The sequence below is a fragment of the Vidua macroura genome, chromosome 26 (assembly GCF_024509145.1).
Source record: "Vidua macroura isolate BioBank_ID:100142 chromosome 26, ASM2450914v1, whole genome shotgun sequence".
Lineage (NCBI taxonomy): Eukaryota > Metazoa > Chordata > Aves > Passeriformes > Viduidae > Vidua > Vidua macroura.
Genome location: NC_071596.1, coordinates 4,060,253 through 4,076,840, shown reverse-complemented (window position 1 = coordinate 4,076,840; position 16,588 = coordinate 4,060,253). Strand labels below are relative to the sequence as shown.

General features: G+C 45.4%; 3 protein-coding genes across 7 annotated transcripts; 2 read left to right on the top strand and 1 right to left on the bottom strand.

Annotated features, from left to right (window-relative positions):
- The first annotated feature begins 23 nt into the window (after positions 1–23).
- RAB8A (RAB8A, member RAS oncogene family) lies at positions 24–8,368 on the top strand. 2 transcript variants are annotated; one of them, XR_008440717.1, is made up of 9 exons: positions 24–326; positions 578–638; positions 884–944; positions 1,798–1,875; positions 2,291–2,380; positions 3,045–3,110; positions 3,464–3,514; positions 3,824–3,902; positions 4,437–4,523. XR_008440717.1 is itself a non-coding variant. In XM_053999705.1 (8 exons), the coding sequence occupies exons 1-8, from the start codon at positions 167–169 to the stop codon at positions 4,527–4,529; spliced, it is 660 nt and encodes a 219-aa protein (XP_053855680.1). In that variant the 5' UTR covers positions 24–166; the 3' UTR covers positions 4,530–8,368. The 2 variants fall into 2 exon arrangements, 1 of the variants encoding a protein (XP_053855680.1); XM_053999705.1 differs by lacking the exon at positions 3,824–3,902 and having other exon boundaries at positions 4,437–8,368.
- CIB3 (calcium and integrin binding family member 3) lies at positions 8,291–16,419 on the bottom strand. 2 transcript variants are annotated; one of them, XM_053999709.1, is made up of 7 exons: positions 16,383–16,419; positions 12,136–12,322; positions 11,785–11,819; positions 10,896–11,007; positions 10,393–10,540; positions 9,471–9,666; positions 8,291–8,986 (listed from the first exon to the last, which is right to left on the bottom strand). In XM_053999709.1, the coding sequence occupies exons 2-7, from the start codon at positions 12,184–12,186 to the stop codon at positions 8,965–8,967; spliced, it is 564 nt and encodes a 187-aa protein (XP_053855684.1). In that variant the 5' UTR covers positions 12,187–12,322; positions 16,383–16,419; the 3' UTR covers positions 8,291–8,964. The 2 variants fall into 2 exon arrangements, with proteins under 2 accessions (XP_053855684.1, XP_053855685.1); XM_053999710.1 differs by lacking the exons at positions 11,785–11,819; positions 16,383–16,419 and having other exon boundaries at positions 8,293–8,986; positions 12,136–14,015.
- Positions 14,203–16,171, top strand: FAM32A (family with sequence similarity 32 member A). Of its 3 annotated transcripts, none has more exons than XM_053999708.1 (4): positions 14,203–14,324; positions 15,009–15,147; positions 15,241–15,294; positions 15,451–16,171. In XM_053999708.1, the coding sequence occupies exons 1-4, from the start codon at positions 14,218–14,220 to the stop codon at positions 15,517–15,519; spliced, it is 369 nt and encodes a 122-aa protein (XP_053855683.1). In that variant the 5' UTR covers positions 14,203–14,217; the 3' UTR covers positions 15,520–16,171. The 3 variants fall into 3 exon arrangements, with proteins under 3 accessions (XP_053855683.1, XP_053855682.1, XP_053855681.1); XM_053999707.1 differs by lacking the exon at positions 14,203–14,324 and adding an exon at positions 14,475–14,620; XM_053999706.1 differs by lacking the exon at positions 14,203–14,324 and adding an exon at positions 14,774–14,886.
- Positions 16,420–16,588: the final 169 nt, after the last annotated feature.

Sequence of the window (16,588 nt, the reverse complement as noted above, 5' to 3'; positions counted from 1 at the left end):
TACGGGAGTGACGTCACTGTCACCCCGGCTTCGCCTGTGCGCAGCGGGAAATGACGAAACACCGGCGGGGGGGGGGCGATAGCCAATCGCAGCGCCGCTTACGCACGTATCAGGGCCGCCGGCCAATGGCGTGCCGGCTCCGTGCGCTCCCCGCCGGGCTGGGCCAATGAGCGTGTGGTGGGCGGGGCCGGCGCCCACCAACATGGCGAAGACCTACGATTACCTGTTCAAGCTGCTGCTGATCGGCGACTCGGGCGTGGGCAAGACCTGCGCGCTGTTCCGCTTCTCCGAGGACGCCTTCAACGCCACCTTCATCTCCACCATCGGTGAGCGCCGCGCGGGCACCAGTCCCGGCCGCGCCGCACACCGGGGTCCCGCTCGGGGCGCGGGAGCCGCGGGGCGGGCGCTGCCGTGGCCGGGCACTCCGGACCGGGCTGCGGCCAGAGCCCGCGGGAGCCGGCCGGTGCCGGGGAGGGAGCACGGAGGGACGCGACACCGAGCAGCGGAACTGAGGGCAAAGCCTTGGATTTGGCCGCTGGGCGGGACGTGTGAGTAAAGGATTTGGTTCTCCTTTCAGGAATCGACTTTAAAATTAGAACGATAGAACTCGATGGCAAGAGAATCAAGCTGCAGATCTGGTAAGGCTCCTCTGCTGCAGCGAGCGTCTGATCGCTGGGGCTGTGCGCTGTGCGTGGGGAGGTTGGCTTCGGTTCGCTTCGGTTCCTACCCGGTTGTGCTGCTCAGCGGTTTATGGTGTTCCAGAAGCCAAAAGGCAGTTCCTGGTGCTCTGAAGACTGTTCACATTAGCGGAAGGCTTTAGGTGGTGTTAGCTGGAGCTGAGGGGGAGGTGGTTTGCGTGAGCCGCGTGTTGTGTCTGTTGCAGGGACACGGCCGGGCAGGAGCGGTTCCGGACCATCACCACCGCCTACTACAGGGGAGCCATGGTAGGGGCAGATCGGGGCTCTGGGACGGGCGGGTGACGAACCCAGCCCGCTCTGGCGGGGAGCACTCACAGCGTGCTGCTCTGCCTGGCTCTGCTCCTGAACAAGTGCTGCTGGAGCTGTGCTGGCATTTGGATAACAGCCTTGCCTTGACTTAGAGATGGGGTAACTGAGAGGCGTTTTAAAATCTTTTATTCCATTTTCAGTCTCATGAGAAGGGTGAGACAATACACAATAAATCTTTCCTCTAACCAGAACCTTATGATGGTTTGGTTCTTTGTTTACTTGTGGCTTTTTAGATGTTATAATTCAGGCCATCACAATCAGAGGCCAACTATTTCCTAATTACAATACACTATAAGTGTTTCTTGGCTTATCAACTTTTTACCACACCGTGTTGTAGATACCTTAAAACCAATCATCTAAAACTACCCCTCATAGGTCCCACTACAATATATCTCCCATAATTCTATTTCTCCAAAGTATCTAGTCTTATTTACAAGACCATCTTTTGAAACTTTTTTTTCTAGCTCCATTTCTCTCTCAACAATACCTGTTCTATTCTATAGTATTTCTAAGTCAGCATTTCTCATCTCAAAGTTTGTGTACTGATCCATACTGTGTGGGCCTTCTGTCTCTGAGAACTCTCTACAAATCCATTTCCCACACTGGGACAATCTGGGACTTTGGAAAAGCAGCTTCCTCCATGTTTCACTCTATAAATAAATGTCCTGCACCCCTTATCTCGCTGACATTAGCTGGGAACCAGTTATTAAAAATAGCCACTCTTGAGTTGCTCCTCTCTGCTATGGATAAACCTTTCACTCCTGCTGAAACAGTCTTTCTTTACCTTTAGGGCATTATGCTAGTGTATGACATCACCAATGAAAAGTCTTTTGAAAATATTCGGAACTGGGTGAGGAATATTGAAGAGGTAATTTCTCTCTTTATTCATTACTGACTGTTAAAGGTGTCATTTCTTTCTCTGAAAGTAATTGAAGCTTAATTGCTTCAGAAGCATTACATTTTGCCATGTGCTGCAGGGTTAAGTGGGATGGAAATCAGTAATAGCTTTTGGAATGCTGTGGCTGGTTGTGATTTGTTGCGAGGGCTGTAGCCCCTGTACTTCTGAGGGCACCTAATGTGACAATTTCCTGCCACAACAATTGATCCAAGAACTGCCATGGTGCAGGTTACATGCTGGGAAGAAGGGCTGGGGGAGCCTGGAAATCTGTGGAAGATTCTCAGGACTGGCATCTCTGTGTTGGGTACTCAGTGGGTGCCTCAGCTGTCTGACAATGTTTACCTACCAAAGCCAAGCCCAAGTTTCTGGTCTGTGTTTGTCTCAGCACGCCTCTCCAGATGTTGAAAAAATGATCCTGGGGAACAAATGTGATGCAAATGACAAAAGACAAGTCTCTAGAGAGCAAGGGGAGAAGGTGAGTGCTTCCATGTATTTTGACTTGGGCTTTTCAGAGTCCAAAACCTGGCCTGCTGATTGTCTGCACGTGCCATGGCACCCCAGTGGTGTTCCTGAGTGCAGGGACTGCACATTCCCCAAGCTGCCATGGCAGTGCTTCTCCCCACTGGCATCAACAGCACAACCTGCGTTAAGGATTCTTGTCAATTACCTAACAGATGCAAGGCAACCAGCAGGACTTCTGTAAAGGGATGCTAGAGTTGGACATGGAGAAAATGTCTGTTTTGGCTGAAAGCCACTGAGACAAGGTAGATGGGATTGTCTTTTCTGATGTCAGGTGTTACTTAGTCGAGGCAGAGTTTTTTTCTGTGCTGTGGTTGTTATGAGACTGACATGGTATTTACGCAAGAAACAAAAAATAGCAAGTTAAAAAGTGTGCAGAGTGTAAAAGAGCCGAGCAAAGGCAGTGAGAACAGATGCCAATTGCAGTGGGATTTAGTTCCTAATTTCTGCAAGTTGTTCTGCAGTGGGATTTAGTTCCTAATTTCTGCAAGTTGTTCTGGGGATTTGGAGTAAATCCCCAACTCCGCTGCTGGTGGCAGCAGGGACAGATGCTGTGCCCAGGGCTGTGTTTGGAGCTGTTCCTGCAATTGTTCAATAATGTGCAATATGCTTTTGTTCAGCTTGCTGCAAGTTTCGGGATTAAATTCATGGAGACCAGTGCAAAAGCAAATATAAACATAGAGAATGTAAGTACTGATGCCTTTCTCTTGTATTTATTGTCCTCTTTGTGCAAAGCAGCAGTGTGGGCAGTGGCCCATGCTGGTGGGATGCAGAACTCCGTTGCTGGGTACCACAGATGGGTTGTTAAACACTTCCCTGCAGCACAGACCCTGGCTGGGGGTGGCAGTGTGGCTTTGGGGCTCAGAAAGAAAGTTGTGGAGCTAGAGAAGGAGCATTAAAACCTGGAGCAGAGGGGAAAATACTGATAGCCTAACGTTCTTGTATAGTTTGTCAGTACTTGGGATGGCAGCTTATTGCTATACAGAACTGTTAGAAAATATTTTATACCTGTAACACTGAACTGTTTGACTTGTCACAGGCATTTTTCACTCTTGCAAGAGATATCAAAGCAAAAATGGACAAGAAGTTGGTGAGTAACTTTGATTTCATCCATGCTGGATTTAAATAGAAAAAAAAAAAAAGGCAAACCAAAAGCCACATTGCAAGAACTGTTTCACAGTGTATAAAAAAGTGTGTCATAGTCTCTTTCATGTAGGACCTCTGAAAGTTCTAGAAATGTATTTTTAGTTTGTCAAGCTGTGCTCTGACGTTGGCTGTCTCTTCATTTCAGGAATTAGCTGCAATGGTTGAGGTTTTCTAAATAAAATTATCTGTTATTTGTTTTATCAAAAGTCAGGTGAGGGGTGGAGCAGTTTAATGATACTTCTCACTCGTGCAGTCTGAAAATCCTGTAAATTAGAGCTAGAGGAGGCAGACATCATACTTCAGGGTAGACACTTCAAACCCTTTAAGAACAGGTAAAGAATGAATTGGTTTGGATAATCTTTGCACGATATCCTGAGCAACAATTCGGTTGTGTTTTTACAAATAAATAAATAAATGCACACAAATAAATGCACAGTGATGTTGAATTGTTCCTTAAGGAATATGAAATGAAGCTAATGAAGGCTCTTTCTACTCTTACTGATATTTCCACCTTCATGTGACCAGACATGAACTGGTGTAATGGGATATTTTGGGTCTTGCTGATGATGCCTAGGCCTTTCAGCAACATGCCCTGTAGTTTATTGGTTTTTAGTCTCAGCTGTCCTTGAGTTGATGGAAGCTGAGGCATAGGCACAGGGTGAGCTGGCTGAAGCCAAAAGCTGCAGATGCAGTTCTCCAGTTTTTGGTTGTGGCTGGTGTAAGACTCAGATAAATGAGTGAAGCCTCTTACTGATTGTGGGAAAGGTTCTTGTGTATGTCAGGCTTGGTTAAGAGTGACCAGATGAAGTATGGATGGAAGAATCTGTTAAGTATAAATAATAATTGGATATTCTTTCCATCTTCAGGAAGGCAATAGCCCTCAAGGCAGCAACCAGGGAGTCAAAATCACACAAGACCAGCAAAAGAAAAGCAGCTTTTTCCGATGTGTTCTTCTGTGAGGGACACGGCCTTAATCTGAGCTGGACTGTGCCTGTGCTAAGTGAGGTTTCCTCTTTCTGTGGACTTAGTGCTCCCAACATACCTTGTCACTCTGTGACCATCTGAATAAGAAATGGCTTATTTTGGTAATTGTCTGACTCTTCAGTTTTGGAGATGAAACAAGTTTATTTTTGTCAGATTGCCACTGGGCATGTGTATTGTCTAGCAGAGGAAGAGCAGAGCACATGTGACCTGGGATGCAGCACCATTGCTTCAGTCTTCATTCATATCTGTCTCGTATCCAGTTTAGAAAGATGAAGTTGTGATCAAAATAAGAAACTTAAATGCCACTGTTAATGAAGTACAGGTGTGCATACATGGTACTTGTGCATAGCCAGTGTGTAGCTGCACATGGAACAGTGGCATGAGACCATCCCAGAAATGCACCAAGGTGAGCAGTGCAGGCTGATGCCTTCCCAGGAGGTACAAGGGAGCTTTCTGCAGCTCCATCTCTTTACTACTACAGAGAAACTCCTTCATCTGCCTGTCTCTTACTCAGCTGTGTTACTCTAGACAATCCACAAGTACAATTGAAGTTTTAAAAAAAAATCTCCTCAAAGGAATCTCTATTTTTTTAAAAAAAGAATGTGTGCTGTACATAGAATGGGTCCTTATCATTGGTAATTCATCCATGTTAGACTTGACTGTGCTTAATTAAGTACTCCAAACATTCAGACATGTTTAACAGGATCTGATGGCTACACTGAGTCCTGTACAGATGATCTGTTATCTGTTCTTGGAGAACCAGGGTCAGGCAGGGACACTTACACAAAATCTGTCACCTTACAATGGGTGGCTTTACCACTCTCCAGCTGGGAATGACTCCAGACCTACCATGACAGAGTAGGTAGTTTTAAATCATGACAAGGAAACGTATTGCACTGCTCCCAGTCGTGTGTTCCCAAGCACACTTGCTCACATATGCAAATAAATGTTGCACATCAGAACACTTTGTGAAAAGAGACTCTCTTGGACTGAGCCTGGCCTTGCTGCTGGGTGTGGATCACTGCAGCCATCAGCCCGCTCACAGCTTGTGTCAGTGCACGTCCAGCCCTCGCAGAGCAGCCTGTTACTCATTCCCACAAACCCAGCCCAGTACATTCCCAGAGCCAAGCACAGCTCCTCGGTGGGTGCTGCTCACAGGGCAGAGGCTGCAAGCCTGACTCTGGATTAGACTGACAGAAGGAGCCAGTAAGAGCATCAGCCTCCAAGGCTGCTGCCCAGGGATTGCAGTGATGGTGTACCTGCCCCAGTGAACACACCAGCTGGGTCCTGCAGCTCGCTGGAACTGAAACATGCTTTGTTTACATTGACAGCTGCGCTTAAGGGTAAAATTAAAGTTGATTTTGAAGTTGTGGAATTTACTCACCAGTTTTGTTCTCTTCAAGTTTGTGGTATTGAACTCTGGGCCTCAGAGTAGCGCTAATAAGTGTTGCTGTGGTTAAATATCTGTTGGATTCACAATTAAACTGTATAAATCTGCAGCATGCAGTTGGGCCCAGCAGGAATACTGCGTGTTCCAAAGTGGAGAAAGATTTCACTCTGTAAGTTGCTGGTTTATAGAAATGCATTTTAGATGCATTTAGATGATCTCTGTCCTGATTAAAGCTTTCATCTAACCAGAACCTTATGATGGTTTGGTTCTTTGTTTACTTGTGGCTTTTTAGCATGAGGACTTGATGAACATGCCCTTGTAGTGGATTTACACATAGATGTATTTGTAGGATAAAAACCATGTTAAGTTCCTGGGGAGGCCTCTAGACAGAGTGTAGTTAACACAGACCTGTAGACTGGACAAGCAGCACCTCTGTCTTGAGCTAAGGATGTTTTTTAAAGAGTTTGTGTGTGCTTCAAGAAATTATTGAGGCACAACTGGGGTGGTGATAAGACAGGTTGAATTTCCTATGTAACTCTGTAACAATTTGCTTCTGGCTTAGTAATAACTGTGGATTGTCTTGAATCTGTATTGTGCTTTATACAGCCAGATGCTGAGCCAGATTTATTTTTCAGAGTGACTGGAAAAATTGGTGTTTATCTGACTTGATACCATGGGTCTGCCATGATGCTGGTTCTTGCCTGTGGACTGTATCAATAACTCATCCCAAGATGGGAAAGCAAACCATATTCATTTACAAGTGGGTAAAACATGAAGGATGGTATTGTGATTTTTCACTTACTTTCTAAATCTGAAGTTACTCTTGCATTCAGAATTCTTTGTATGTGAATACCTTCTGTTTAAACTTATGCTGGTTGTTGCATGTATTTATGTACCTACTTATAACATTATTGCCTTTGAAATGGTTGGGTTTATGAAAAACAACATTATTGCTTGATCTCAGGAAGTCTCATGCAGTTACTGTGACTACAGTCATCACTGTACTTCTTGGTAGGCTCTACACAGACATGAAATCTGTGTAAGCAACGTGAAACCTAAAATGCAAGTGTAAGAAAGGAAAAGGTTAAAGACACTGCACTGCACATGGGCTTAGCTATGTGTCACCAAACACAGGCATCAAATCTAGAAGTACAGTATGTTTCATTCACATCATTCAATTACTGTGTTTAAGTATGAATGTAATGGAAAATGCAATTGTCAGAGAGGTACTCTGTAAATACATCCATAATCTACTTGTGTCTAAGCTTTCTTCAGCTAAGGAGGGAAAAATCAGAAAATGGGTACAAAACCTGTAAAACTGAGGAACTGAAGTAGGTCTGCAAAACTAACTGTGCTTACTACACATTCTCAGTGTCTAAATACCACTAAAATGTCAGGTAATTGATTAACACTTGTTTTGTAGAGAAACAAACCCACTTTTGAGCATGTCCTCAAATTCCCTTATTTTAGTGAGTATCATGGAATTCTGTGGTTGACCTTATTTTTGAGGCTGGTTGCAGTACATTGCACAGTCATCACTCCTTGGGGTGGAGACCTGTCAGTCTGTCAATAAACGGTGGAGCTGCTGTTCTAACACTTATTTAACACCTGTGTTATCTTTGTCCTGTGCTGACAGGCACAGCTCATGTTTCCTGACATCCAAACCTTATTCCAGCATCAGACTTCCAGCCTCAGATTTATAAATCCTATGGATTATTGTAAGTCTCTTTACTGCTGCTGAAAATTATTTGGTCTCTCCTTTCCTGTGAGATGCTGATCATCTCCCTGATGATTGCTAAGGGGTTATTGTGGAGGTGTGTTTGGCTGATGATCATGCTCAAAACTGCCATGATTTCTTGTTCTCTTGGACTTGCCAGGGGAGTGCACAAAGAGCTGTGTGAGGATGGGCTCCTTTGTACTTGTAGAAGTTGTAGAGCTTGGGGAAGAATGATGACTAACTTGTGTCTTCATTTCTAGCTTAAATAAAGATCTGTTTAAAGGAATGTGAATGGTAAGTGCAGTCTGAGTGTTCCAGGCTGCCTTATTCCCTGACCCATCCTTCACTGATCCCTGGAGTTTCTGTGGTTAATAAAGGTCACTGGCTGGTTAACTGGTGTCTCCAGCCTTTCTGCAGGAATCACCTGCTCTACATTGAGTGTGAGTTGGGACTTATGACTTTGTTTTGAAGGGAATTTAATGCATCCCAAAATTTGTAAAAATAACTGTAAATTGTATTTTTCGAATGATCACTTTTGGCTGCCACCCTTCCCACATTACAACTGCTTTCTTAAACACTTCTCATTGATTTTCACGTTTGTATTAAAACTGTTGTTTATTACAGTATGTCTGTTTTTACTCTCTTGTACAGGACCCTAAGCACTGCATAAATAAACTTCTTATGAAAAGAGAATTTTACAAACTTAAGTTTTCAGTCCTATTCATCATTTGTGCGTAGGGACCCTGGTGGGTGTGGAAAATAGGGGATTTCTGAAAATGGAGAAGAGGGACAGGACCTGGGGTGGACTCTTTTTGTCTCTAAACTATGCTGACTTTTTCATTGCAAATCCTGCACTGTGGGAGAATACTTCAGGAATTGATTCATTGGACCATTTATTAAGACCATACATAATTAGATGAGTTACTTATGTTTTTGAAATTAAAGAGATTTTTTTACTGGTTAAGGCATTTTTGGGTGAATTTTTAGAGGTTATAGTTTGATACAAGTTTCTTTACTTCCAGGTCGTATCTGAACTTTAAAAAAAATACTTCCCTTCTGACAGTCCAGGCCAGGTTTGCTCTAGCTGAGGGTGGGGAGTAGACATTTTGCTAAATTACAGGGAAATCCTGATGAAGAGCTTAATGAATTGTTCCTTTTAAAGAGATAAATGAAAGACAGTTCTCTGAGTGGTTCAGTTACCAGAAGTTACTCTTTGCCCCTCTCAGCTTGTGCTCTCATGGCTGGTAATCTCAGGTGTAGTAACAGCTGTTGAAAGCACTCCCATCCCCGTGGTTGACTAGATTCAGATTCGAATATGAAAGGTGCTGTTAAAAAAAGGAAGTCATGATCATTTATGTATCACTGTTTAAAGGATTTACTACAATTAATTGTAGGACTGTGTGATAAATTGGAAACTTTCTTTTTCAAAGCATTTGCCAAGATGAGGTACATTAAATGCAAGATGTGAGTGCTGGTTTGTGTAAGATGTGCATCAGAAACCACATTAACACTATGTTAAGCATTGAGTGAGCAAATCTTATACATTTATCAATGCAGCCTAAGTGCTAAGTTAGCTAAGTGCTAACTTTCTATGTTACAAGGACCTTGTACCATGTAAAAAGTACTTTGGAAGTTCAAAAGCAAGTCAAGAAGCCTCCAGGCTTTTTCAAACATCTATTTTTGCAGTGTTTGCAGTGGGCAGCTCTACTAGAAACCTGCCACAGAAGAGTGGTGATCAGCAAATGCTGAGGAGCCTTCTGTCAAGGAAACTAAGAGAATTTGGGGTTAGAAATTAAAAGCAAATATTACCTGAGGAAATCTGGAGCTCGTACGATCATATGCTGAAAGTCTGCCAAGGACAGCTTGCCATCATTGTCCACATCAGCCTCGTAAATCACCTTTTCACACACAAGGCTGACTTCTTCCGGGGTCAGTTCATTTCGGGTTAATTTGTTAACAGTTTTCTCTAGATCTGATTTGCATATGTAATCGTCATTGTTGAAGTCTGACAAAGGAGACAAAGTTAATTTAAAGCTACAAAAGTCAGCATTTTACATGGTTGTTTGCCAAGACCCAATAGAAGGGTTTGGTTCCCAGGCTGTGATGGATTTTTATCAGTAGAACTCTCAAATCAGAAATGAAGTTACCTCTATCTATTTGTAAAAGAAATGAGCCACAAAATAAAAATCTCTTAATTTCTTATTTTCATGCAAAGGGTAACAACTGTAAGTAGTTTAATGGCTAAACATAGCCTAGCCATCATTAAATCATTCCAGCAAAACTGTGTTGGTTTGAAATACTGTCTTTAGCTGATCATAAAGAAAGTAACTGTAAATATACGTCAAAAAAATCTTTACATTTGTCCTTGAAGAAAAAAAGCCTGCAGTGTGCTTCCCTGCCTCCCCCTCCCAAATCCACCCTACAGATTCTTGGGCAGCCAAATCCCCTGTGCTGTACTTTTCCTCATACAGAAATATTTCTTAATGTTTATCAGGTCTTGAAAATTGCAGGTAATTTCAAGTTGTAAATTTGGTAGTAAATCTTAGTACCAAATAAATTAGAGACAAAAGGATAAAGAAAACCAGAAGTTTTTAGAGGAGGGAGAAAAACATTCAAGTGGAATTAAAAGAAATGGTAACTAGAAATCACTATGCTGACAAAGTGAGGATTTTGCGGCCATACACGAAGCTGCAGAATTTCCCCACTTACTTTTTATGCGTGTCTCACTCACCATAAATTTTAAAAGCATAATAAGCTTTCAAGTCTCGGGGAGCCATTTCACTTAGCACAGAAAACATGTCCAGAAAATCATCCAAAGTCATATTGCCATCGCCGTGCTCTGAGAACACCTCTGCTATTCGCTGGCGGAATGGGTTGTCCTGGGAAACAGCACAGGAGCAAGGGAAGGTCATCCTTACTAGCATTGATTTCAGTGCAGGCAAGGCAAGTGGAGTGAGATTATTTTTGTTGAAACAGCTTTTTGGCAATTTCTCCCCTTTCTGCCTTTAAGTTCTTGTCTAATGCTGTGTCAGAAGCAGACACAGCCACACCCTCTTTAACCTTTGTGCTGTTTCAGCGTGTTTTCTGGGAATTACTAGAAGCTTCCAGAAAGACTTTTTACTTTGATAGCCCAAATTTATTTCTATGGCAGCCTCCCAGCAATTAGTCCTGGATGAATTATTCAAGAAGGGTAGATGAAACTGAAATGTGTCACTCGAGTCGTGTGCTCGGTACCTTGAGCTCTGGCATGCTGCCGATGAGCTCGTAGGGGAGTGTCACGGCGGGTTTGTCCGAGTAGTCAAGGGGAACGAGCTGCGGGGCCAGATCTCGGTACCTGTGAAACAGCCTGAGACAGAGAGAAAGGCTTGTTGGCTCTTCTGAGAACGAGGGGGTTTGCTTTTCCACCTCATTTTTCACGCTTTGCATCCATTACCAGATGGAGATCAGTCAGTAAGTAACAGTTAGTATGTTTTTGTTGGAACAACCGTTATTAAAACAAGCAACATAGTATAACTGGTGAAAAATACAAAGCTTCATTATAGAACTGTTAGGTGAAAATGCTTACACAGGACATGCAGTCAAACCCTGATGAGAGGAGAACAAGTTCATGTTTTCAGAGAGGACTCTCAGTTCCACCCGATCCTGCCTTTATCAGATCCTTTGGCCAGAGATTAAATAGGGAGTTCAGTTTGATGCAAAAATGCGTCTTGGAGCAGCAGTGTAATCATTTACAAGAAAACATGAAGAAAACTTGACACAATCATTAAAGTTTTCATAAACCAGCAAAGTATTCCAAAGAGTAACAGTACACTTTGAAGCATCTGTCTGGAAACCATGTGAGAGAACCGTGGATGTCACTGCCACCAAGATGTAATTAATTGCATTTATTTCTAATAAATAGAGGGACTAGTACATAATATAAAATTTAGAATTCTGACTCAGTTTAGGATAGGGTTTGTAAATGAAAAAAAGCCAAAACAAAAAGCTCAGATTGCCCCAAAGTATCACTTTAACTTTGAGTAAATCCATTTTAAAATTATTTTTGAAATACCTTATCCCATATGTAACCTGCCTTTACAGCAATCTCTGCCCTTTATTCACAACATGCATACAGAAGACTCACCTCAGAATTTCTTTCCTTGTGAAAAATGTGCAGTCCTATGAAGTAAGAAAAGGTATAACACGAAATGACAGTTTTTAGCATGCATTGGCCCAAACTTTTCCCATGCAGTGACTTAAATGAATTTATCCTGTAGTGTATGTGTAAGCATTAAAGATTTCTTTTTGGCATACAATTAGGTGTATTTTATAACCCTTCCTTTTGATATAAAAATCAAACTATGTTACTAAAATCTTTGCTGCAATTCAGTACATCTACTTATTAATTTTTAAAAGATGCTGTTTTAAAAAACCCAACAACACCTTTGCCATTATTCAATGTCCTGCCCAAAGAGCCATTTAGTTTGCTTTATACCTGATATGCATCCAGTTGCTCTTGAGTGAAAATGGTTTGCTTGTTGCCCATTTTGAGCTGGGAATACTGACTCCTGTCAGTTCCTTCCTCAGAGGCACCTTTATAGCTCCTCTGGATATTCAGTTATTAAAAGCTGCAACAATGAGGCTCAGGTACAGCAGAGGATCAGGTAACCAACTGGTACAGGCTGCAAAGTATCATAATAGGAGCATTTCATCAAATCTTTAGTCTGGCTGCTTGAGGCTCTTATCCAGCAGCATTCACCCGTCTCCTGTGTGCACCACCAAGACTCGGGTTACAGGGTTTAGCCAAATAAGTAATAGCTGCTCATTAGTGCCCTTCAGCTGCAGGTAGACCCAGTGGACCCTGCTTTTTCATGCCTTCAGATATGGTGAATTAACCAAAAAGTGTTAGTAGTGTTTTCCTCCTTTAGAATTTAACATCAAATGATGGAAATTTGGTAGCCCCTCCTCCTTTCCGTCTCGTATTTTATAGGGTCAGAATTATAAATGTTGGAAAAGCCCTTTTAGATCATTGATGCAGCACTGCCAATGTCATCACTAGTCCATGTCCCCAGGTGCCACATCTGCATGTTTTTTTGAACACTTCCAGGGATGGTGACTTCACCACTGTCCTGGGCAGCCTGTGCCAGTATTTTCCTTTAATGCACATTGTTAAAATACACTATTGCTGATGGTAGCTTGTACTGGAGGTAGTACCCATCAAGTCCGCTCACCCCCTTCCTTCTGCATCATCTGCTGATGTATGTTACTACTAATTAATGGTGATTAGCATGACATCCATCCATACTGATACATACATGGCCTTTGCACTGAAAAGACGTGTGAGTGTATAGTTCATACATGTGAACAGGAATGTGATGCTATGAAAGGCTGTATGAAAGATGAAAAACTAGGGGGGAAAAGGAGGAACTGGAACAGGCTGCTTTTTCATGGATCTGTAAAGTTTCTATTTCTGGGTCACTGGTTCCCTCTGGCTGGTGGAAGATCTGTTCCTGGGGCAGGCTTACTCCTCAGGGCATCTTCACATAGCAAAAACGATCTGGAATGGTTCTGTTCAGAGTGCAACAACAAGTGTGGGGAGGGATGGGGCTGGTCTCTCCTGGTGTAGCCTGGATCTCCAAGTGTTCTCCTCAAGGCGATTCCATCCTGTTGTCCTCAAAATCAGATTTATTATGTGGTGTGCAACAAGCCACGCTTGAGAGAGATATTACTTGCACAAGCCTGGATGCTTGGTGGGTTTCCACAAATCAAACACACCCCCTGGACTTTCCACGCCATTATTTACAGAAGTTCAGAGTTAAGTATTTTTCCCTCTATTAAGATTATTTAGTAATTTCCATACAAGTTAGCCAATCGCTAGCTAACTTCTCCACATGCAATGGGGAAGGGTCTGCATTTGGGCAAGATCTTTTTGACCCTTAGGCATGATCTTAAGTATTATAATGAAGATAGTTCAGCTGTAGGATATACAGACCTCGAGTCCTTTGCCAAATTATCAATGTATACACACACATAACATTTTGATTTACTACATCCCTAAAGCTTGTTAATTCCCATATGTCGTTGACTAAGGGCTGCTAGCTGCTGTCTTCCCACTCATTATGTCTCCTTTCTTGCTGATTAGGTTTGAAAGTATACAAAGAGTTTACATTAAAAAAAAAAATCTAATTTAAAATAACCTTGATATAATCCACATTTTTCAAGTCCAGCTTCGGTTCCCCTCACGGAGATACCCCCGGACTGGGTGTCGGTCTCCCTCACGGAGGTGTGAGGGGGCTCATGGCAGTCCCGGTTCCCCTCACGGAGGGGCTGATTCCCCTCACGGATGTGCAAGGCGGCTCATGGCAGTCCCGGTTCCCCTCACGGAGGGGCTGATCCCCCTCACGGAGGGGCTGATCTCCCTCACGGAGGGGCTGATCTCCCTCACGGATGTGCAAGGCGCCTCATGGCAGTCCCGGTTCCCCTCACGGAGGGGCCGGGCGGGGCTCGTTCCCGCTCCCCCTCACGAAGGTGCAAGGCGCCTCGATTCCCCTCGTGAAGGGGCCGGTCCCCCTCACGGATGTGCAAGGCTCACGGAGGGGCGGGACGGGGCTCGTTCTCGCTCCCCCTCACGGCGGTGCAAGGCGCCTCGGTTCCCCTCACGGAGCTGCCGGTCCCCTCACGGAGGTGCAAGCCGTAAGCCGGCTCGGTTCCCCTCACGGAGGGGCTGGTCCCCCTCACGGAGGTGCAAGCCGTAAGCCGGCTCGGTTCCCCTCATGGAGGGGCAGGTCCCCCTCACGGAGGTGCAAGGCGCCTCGGTTCCCCTCACGGAGGGGCTGGTCCCCCTCACGGATGTGCAAGGCGGCTCATGGCTGTCCCGGTTCCCCTCACGGAGGGGCCGGGCGGGGTTCGTTCTCGCTCTCCCTCACGGAGGTGCAAGGCGCCTCGGTTCCCCTCACGGAGGGGCTGGTCCCCTCACGGAGGTGCAGGTCCCCTCACGGAGGTGCAAGGCGCCTCGGTTCCCCTCACGGAGCGGCAGGTCCCCCTCACGGAGGTGCAAGGAGCCTCGGTTCCCCTCACGGAGCGATCGGGCGGGGCTCGAGTGCGGCTCCCGGCCCCGGCCGCGCCGTTGCGGCGGTGCCGGCAGGGGGCGCGGGCGCGGCCGTTCCGCCATGGCGGATTACGAGGCGGTGCAGCGCGGTCCGCTGCGGCTGAAGGGCAGCGGCGGGGCCCTGGGGGCCGGCAAGCGGTGAGGGGCGTCGGGGGGAACCGGGGGAGAGCGGGGGGGCGGTGAGGAGGGGCCGGGAGAACGGTGGGCGAGGAGGGGACTCACAGCCCCGGGGCTGAGCGCTGACCGGGCGCTTCCCGCAGGAAGAAGAAGAAGGCGAAAGACAAGGCCCAGATCCTGGAGCAGATCGTGAGCAGCAAGAAGCAGGAGGAGGAGAAGAAGCGCGGGCTGGACAAGCGGACCCCGGCGCAGGTGGCCTACGAGAAGATGCAGGAGAAGCGGGTAAGGCTTTAAAAAGCGCCGTCACCCCTGGGGTGCGGCCGCTGAGGGGGCTGCGAGTGCCGGGAGTAACCGGCCCTTCTGTGTCTCCTACAGCAAATGGAGCGGATCCTGAAGAAAGCGTCGAAAACCCACAAGCAGCGAGTGGAGGTGAGCAGAATCATCCCGGGTTCCTCAGACCAGCGTGTTTATTGTTGGGCTGAAGGAACTGTTCCGCCTTGTGAAACACAAGCCGGGACGCACGGGGGCTTGTGGGTCAATTTGGTGATGTCAGCACCCCGTTTTCTTTCTCTTTCCCTCCCTCAGGACTTCAACAGGCACTTGGATACTCTGACTGAGCATTACGACATTCCCAAAGTCAGCTGGACTAAATGACCGGGCTGCTTTTCACGGCTCTGGAGCTGGAGTTGTGTTTTGTTTCTATCAAGCAGCGTTGCCATGTAAATCTGTATTTTCTCCATATTGTCCAATACATCTTCTGAGCTTTTATGACTTTATACTGTCTTATTTTATAGACTTGTTTTTTAAAACCAAACATCCAGCAATGTCTCCTCTGAGCCAAGGAGCTCTGGTTTACGTCGATGCAGAGGGCTGGGGTTTTTTTAGTGTTTATAGTGAGATTAAGGCCAAAACTAATTGCTGTGAGCCAGATGGAAAACATTCCTTTATTTCTTTGGTTCTAACAGTTCTCCCTTTTTGAAGTGGGGAGTCTGGCAGTCTCACATTTAAGTTTCTCTTGTAAGTTATGTGAATTGTATAATTACTTTCTATCAAGTTCTGTCAGAGGCCATGTTGCAAAATGTGAAATATGTAAAATTGTTTTAGGAAAGGATATTCTTTGGTATTTGATCTTTGTATACTTTCAAGCCTAACCAGCAAGAAAGGAGGTTTAATCCATGAAACAGAGAGCAGCCAACAGGCTCTGAGTGATGTCCAAGTTTTGATGGCTGATGTGCTGGATTTCTGGGATCCCACCGAGCAGCCAGGCTTGTGCAGCTCTGAAATAAACAATCAGTGTGTCTCTCGAGTGTGTAATTACTGGCTTGCTGTGCACCGGGTACTGAATCCGATTTTTGTGGAAGACAGTATCATTTCTATCTTGAGTATCAGCAGTATCATTTCTATCAGGCGTCTGCTGCAACTTGTAAACTCGATGTCATTTATTAAAACGCTGCTTTCATCCCTTTTTTTGGTGCTGACACACGTATGAAACGGGGCGTGTGGGGTTTGATTCTTACTCCCTCTGAGGGATGACGCGTCTCGTGATGTTCGAGCTCCTAACGCGCCGCTTAAACCGGGATGTTGTTTTTAACCCGGATTTGTTTTTCCGCCGCGGGCGCCGTTGAGCCCGGGGTACTCGGCGTGTGTCCGGGGTCCCCCTCAGCCTGGGCGGGCTGGAGCCTCTGGGCCCGCCCGGGGCTGTGCCAGCGCTGCCGGGACAGCC

What these genes read in the sequence shown, in the direction of transcription:
- RAB8A (XM_053999705.1), top strand. Translation starts at nt 167, where the DNA reads ATGAGCGTGTGGTGGGCGGGGCCGGCGCCCACCAACATGGCGAAGACC. An exon ending in CACCTTCATCTCCACCATCG is followed by an intron (nt 327 to 577) that starts GTGAGCGCCGCG and finishes TTCTCCTTTCAG; the next exon opens with GAATCGACTTTAAAATTAGA. An exon ending in AGAATCAAGCTGCAGATCTG is followed by an intron (nt 639 to 883) that starts GTAAGGCTCCTC and finishes TGTCTGTTGCAG; the next exon opens with GGACACGGCCGGGCAGGAGC.
- CIB3 (XM_053999709.1), bottom strand. Translation starts at nt 12,186, where the DNA reads ATGGGCAACAAGCAAACCATTTTCACTCAAGAGCAACTGGATGCATAT. An exon ending in TTATGCTTTTAAAATTTATG is followed by an intron (nt 9,667 to 10,392) that starts GTGAGTGAGACA and finishes CTCCTTTGTCAG; the next exon opens with ACTTCAACAATGACGATTAC. An exon ending in CGAGCTCCAGATTTCCTCAG is followed by an intron (nt 8,987 to 9,470) that starts GTAATATTTGCT and finishes TTTTTTTAACAG; the next exon opens with CACCTTTCATATTCGAATCT.
- FAM32A (XM_053999707.1), top strand. Translation starts at nt 14,490, where the DNA reads ATGTGCAAGGCGGCTCATGGCTGTCCCGGTTCCCCTCACGGAGGGGCC. An exon ending in GGGCTGGTCCCCTCACGGAG is followed by an intron (nt 14,621 to 15,008) that starts GTGCAGGTCCCC and finishes CGCTTCCCGCAG; the next exon opens with GAAGAAGAAGAAGGCGAAAG. An exon ending in AGAAGATGCAGGAGAAGCGG is followed by an intron (nt 15,148 to 15,240) that starts GTAAGGCTTTAA and finishes TGTCTCCTACAG; the next exon opens with CAAATGGAGCGGATCCTGAA.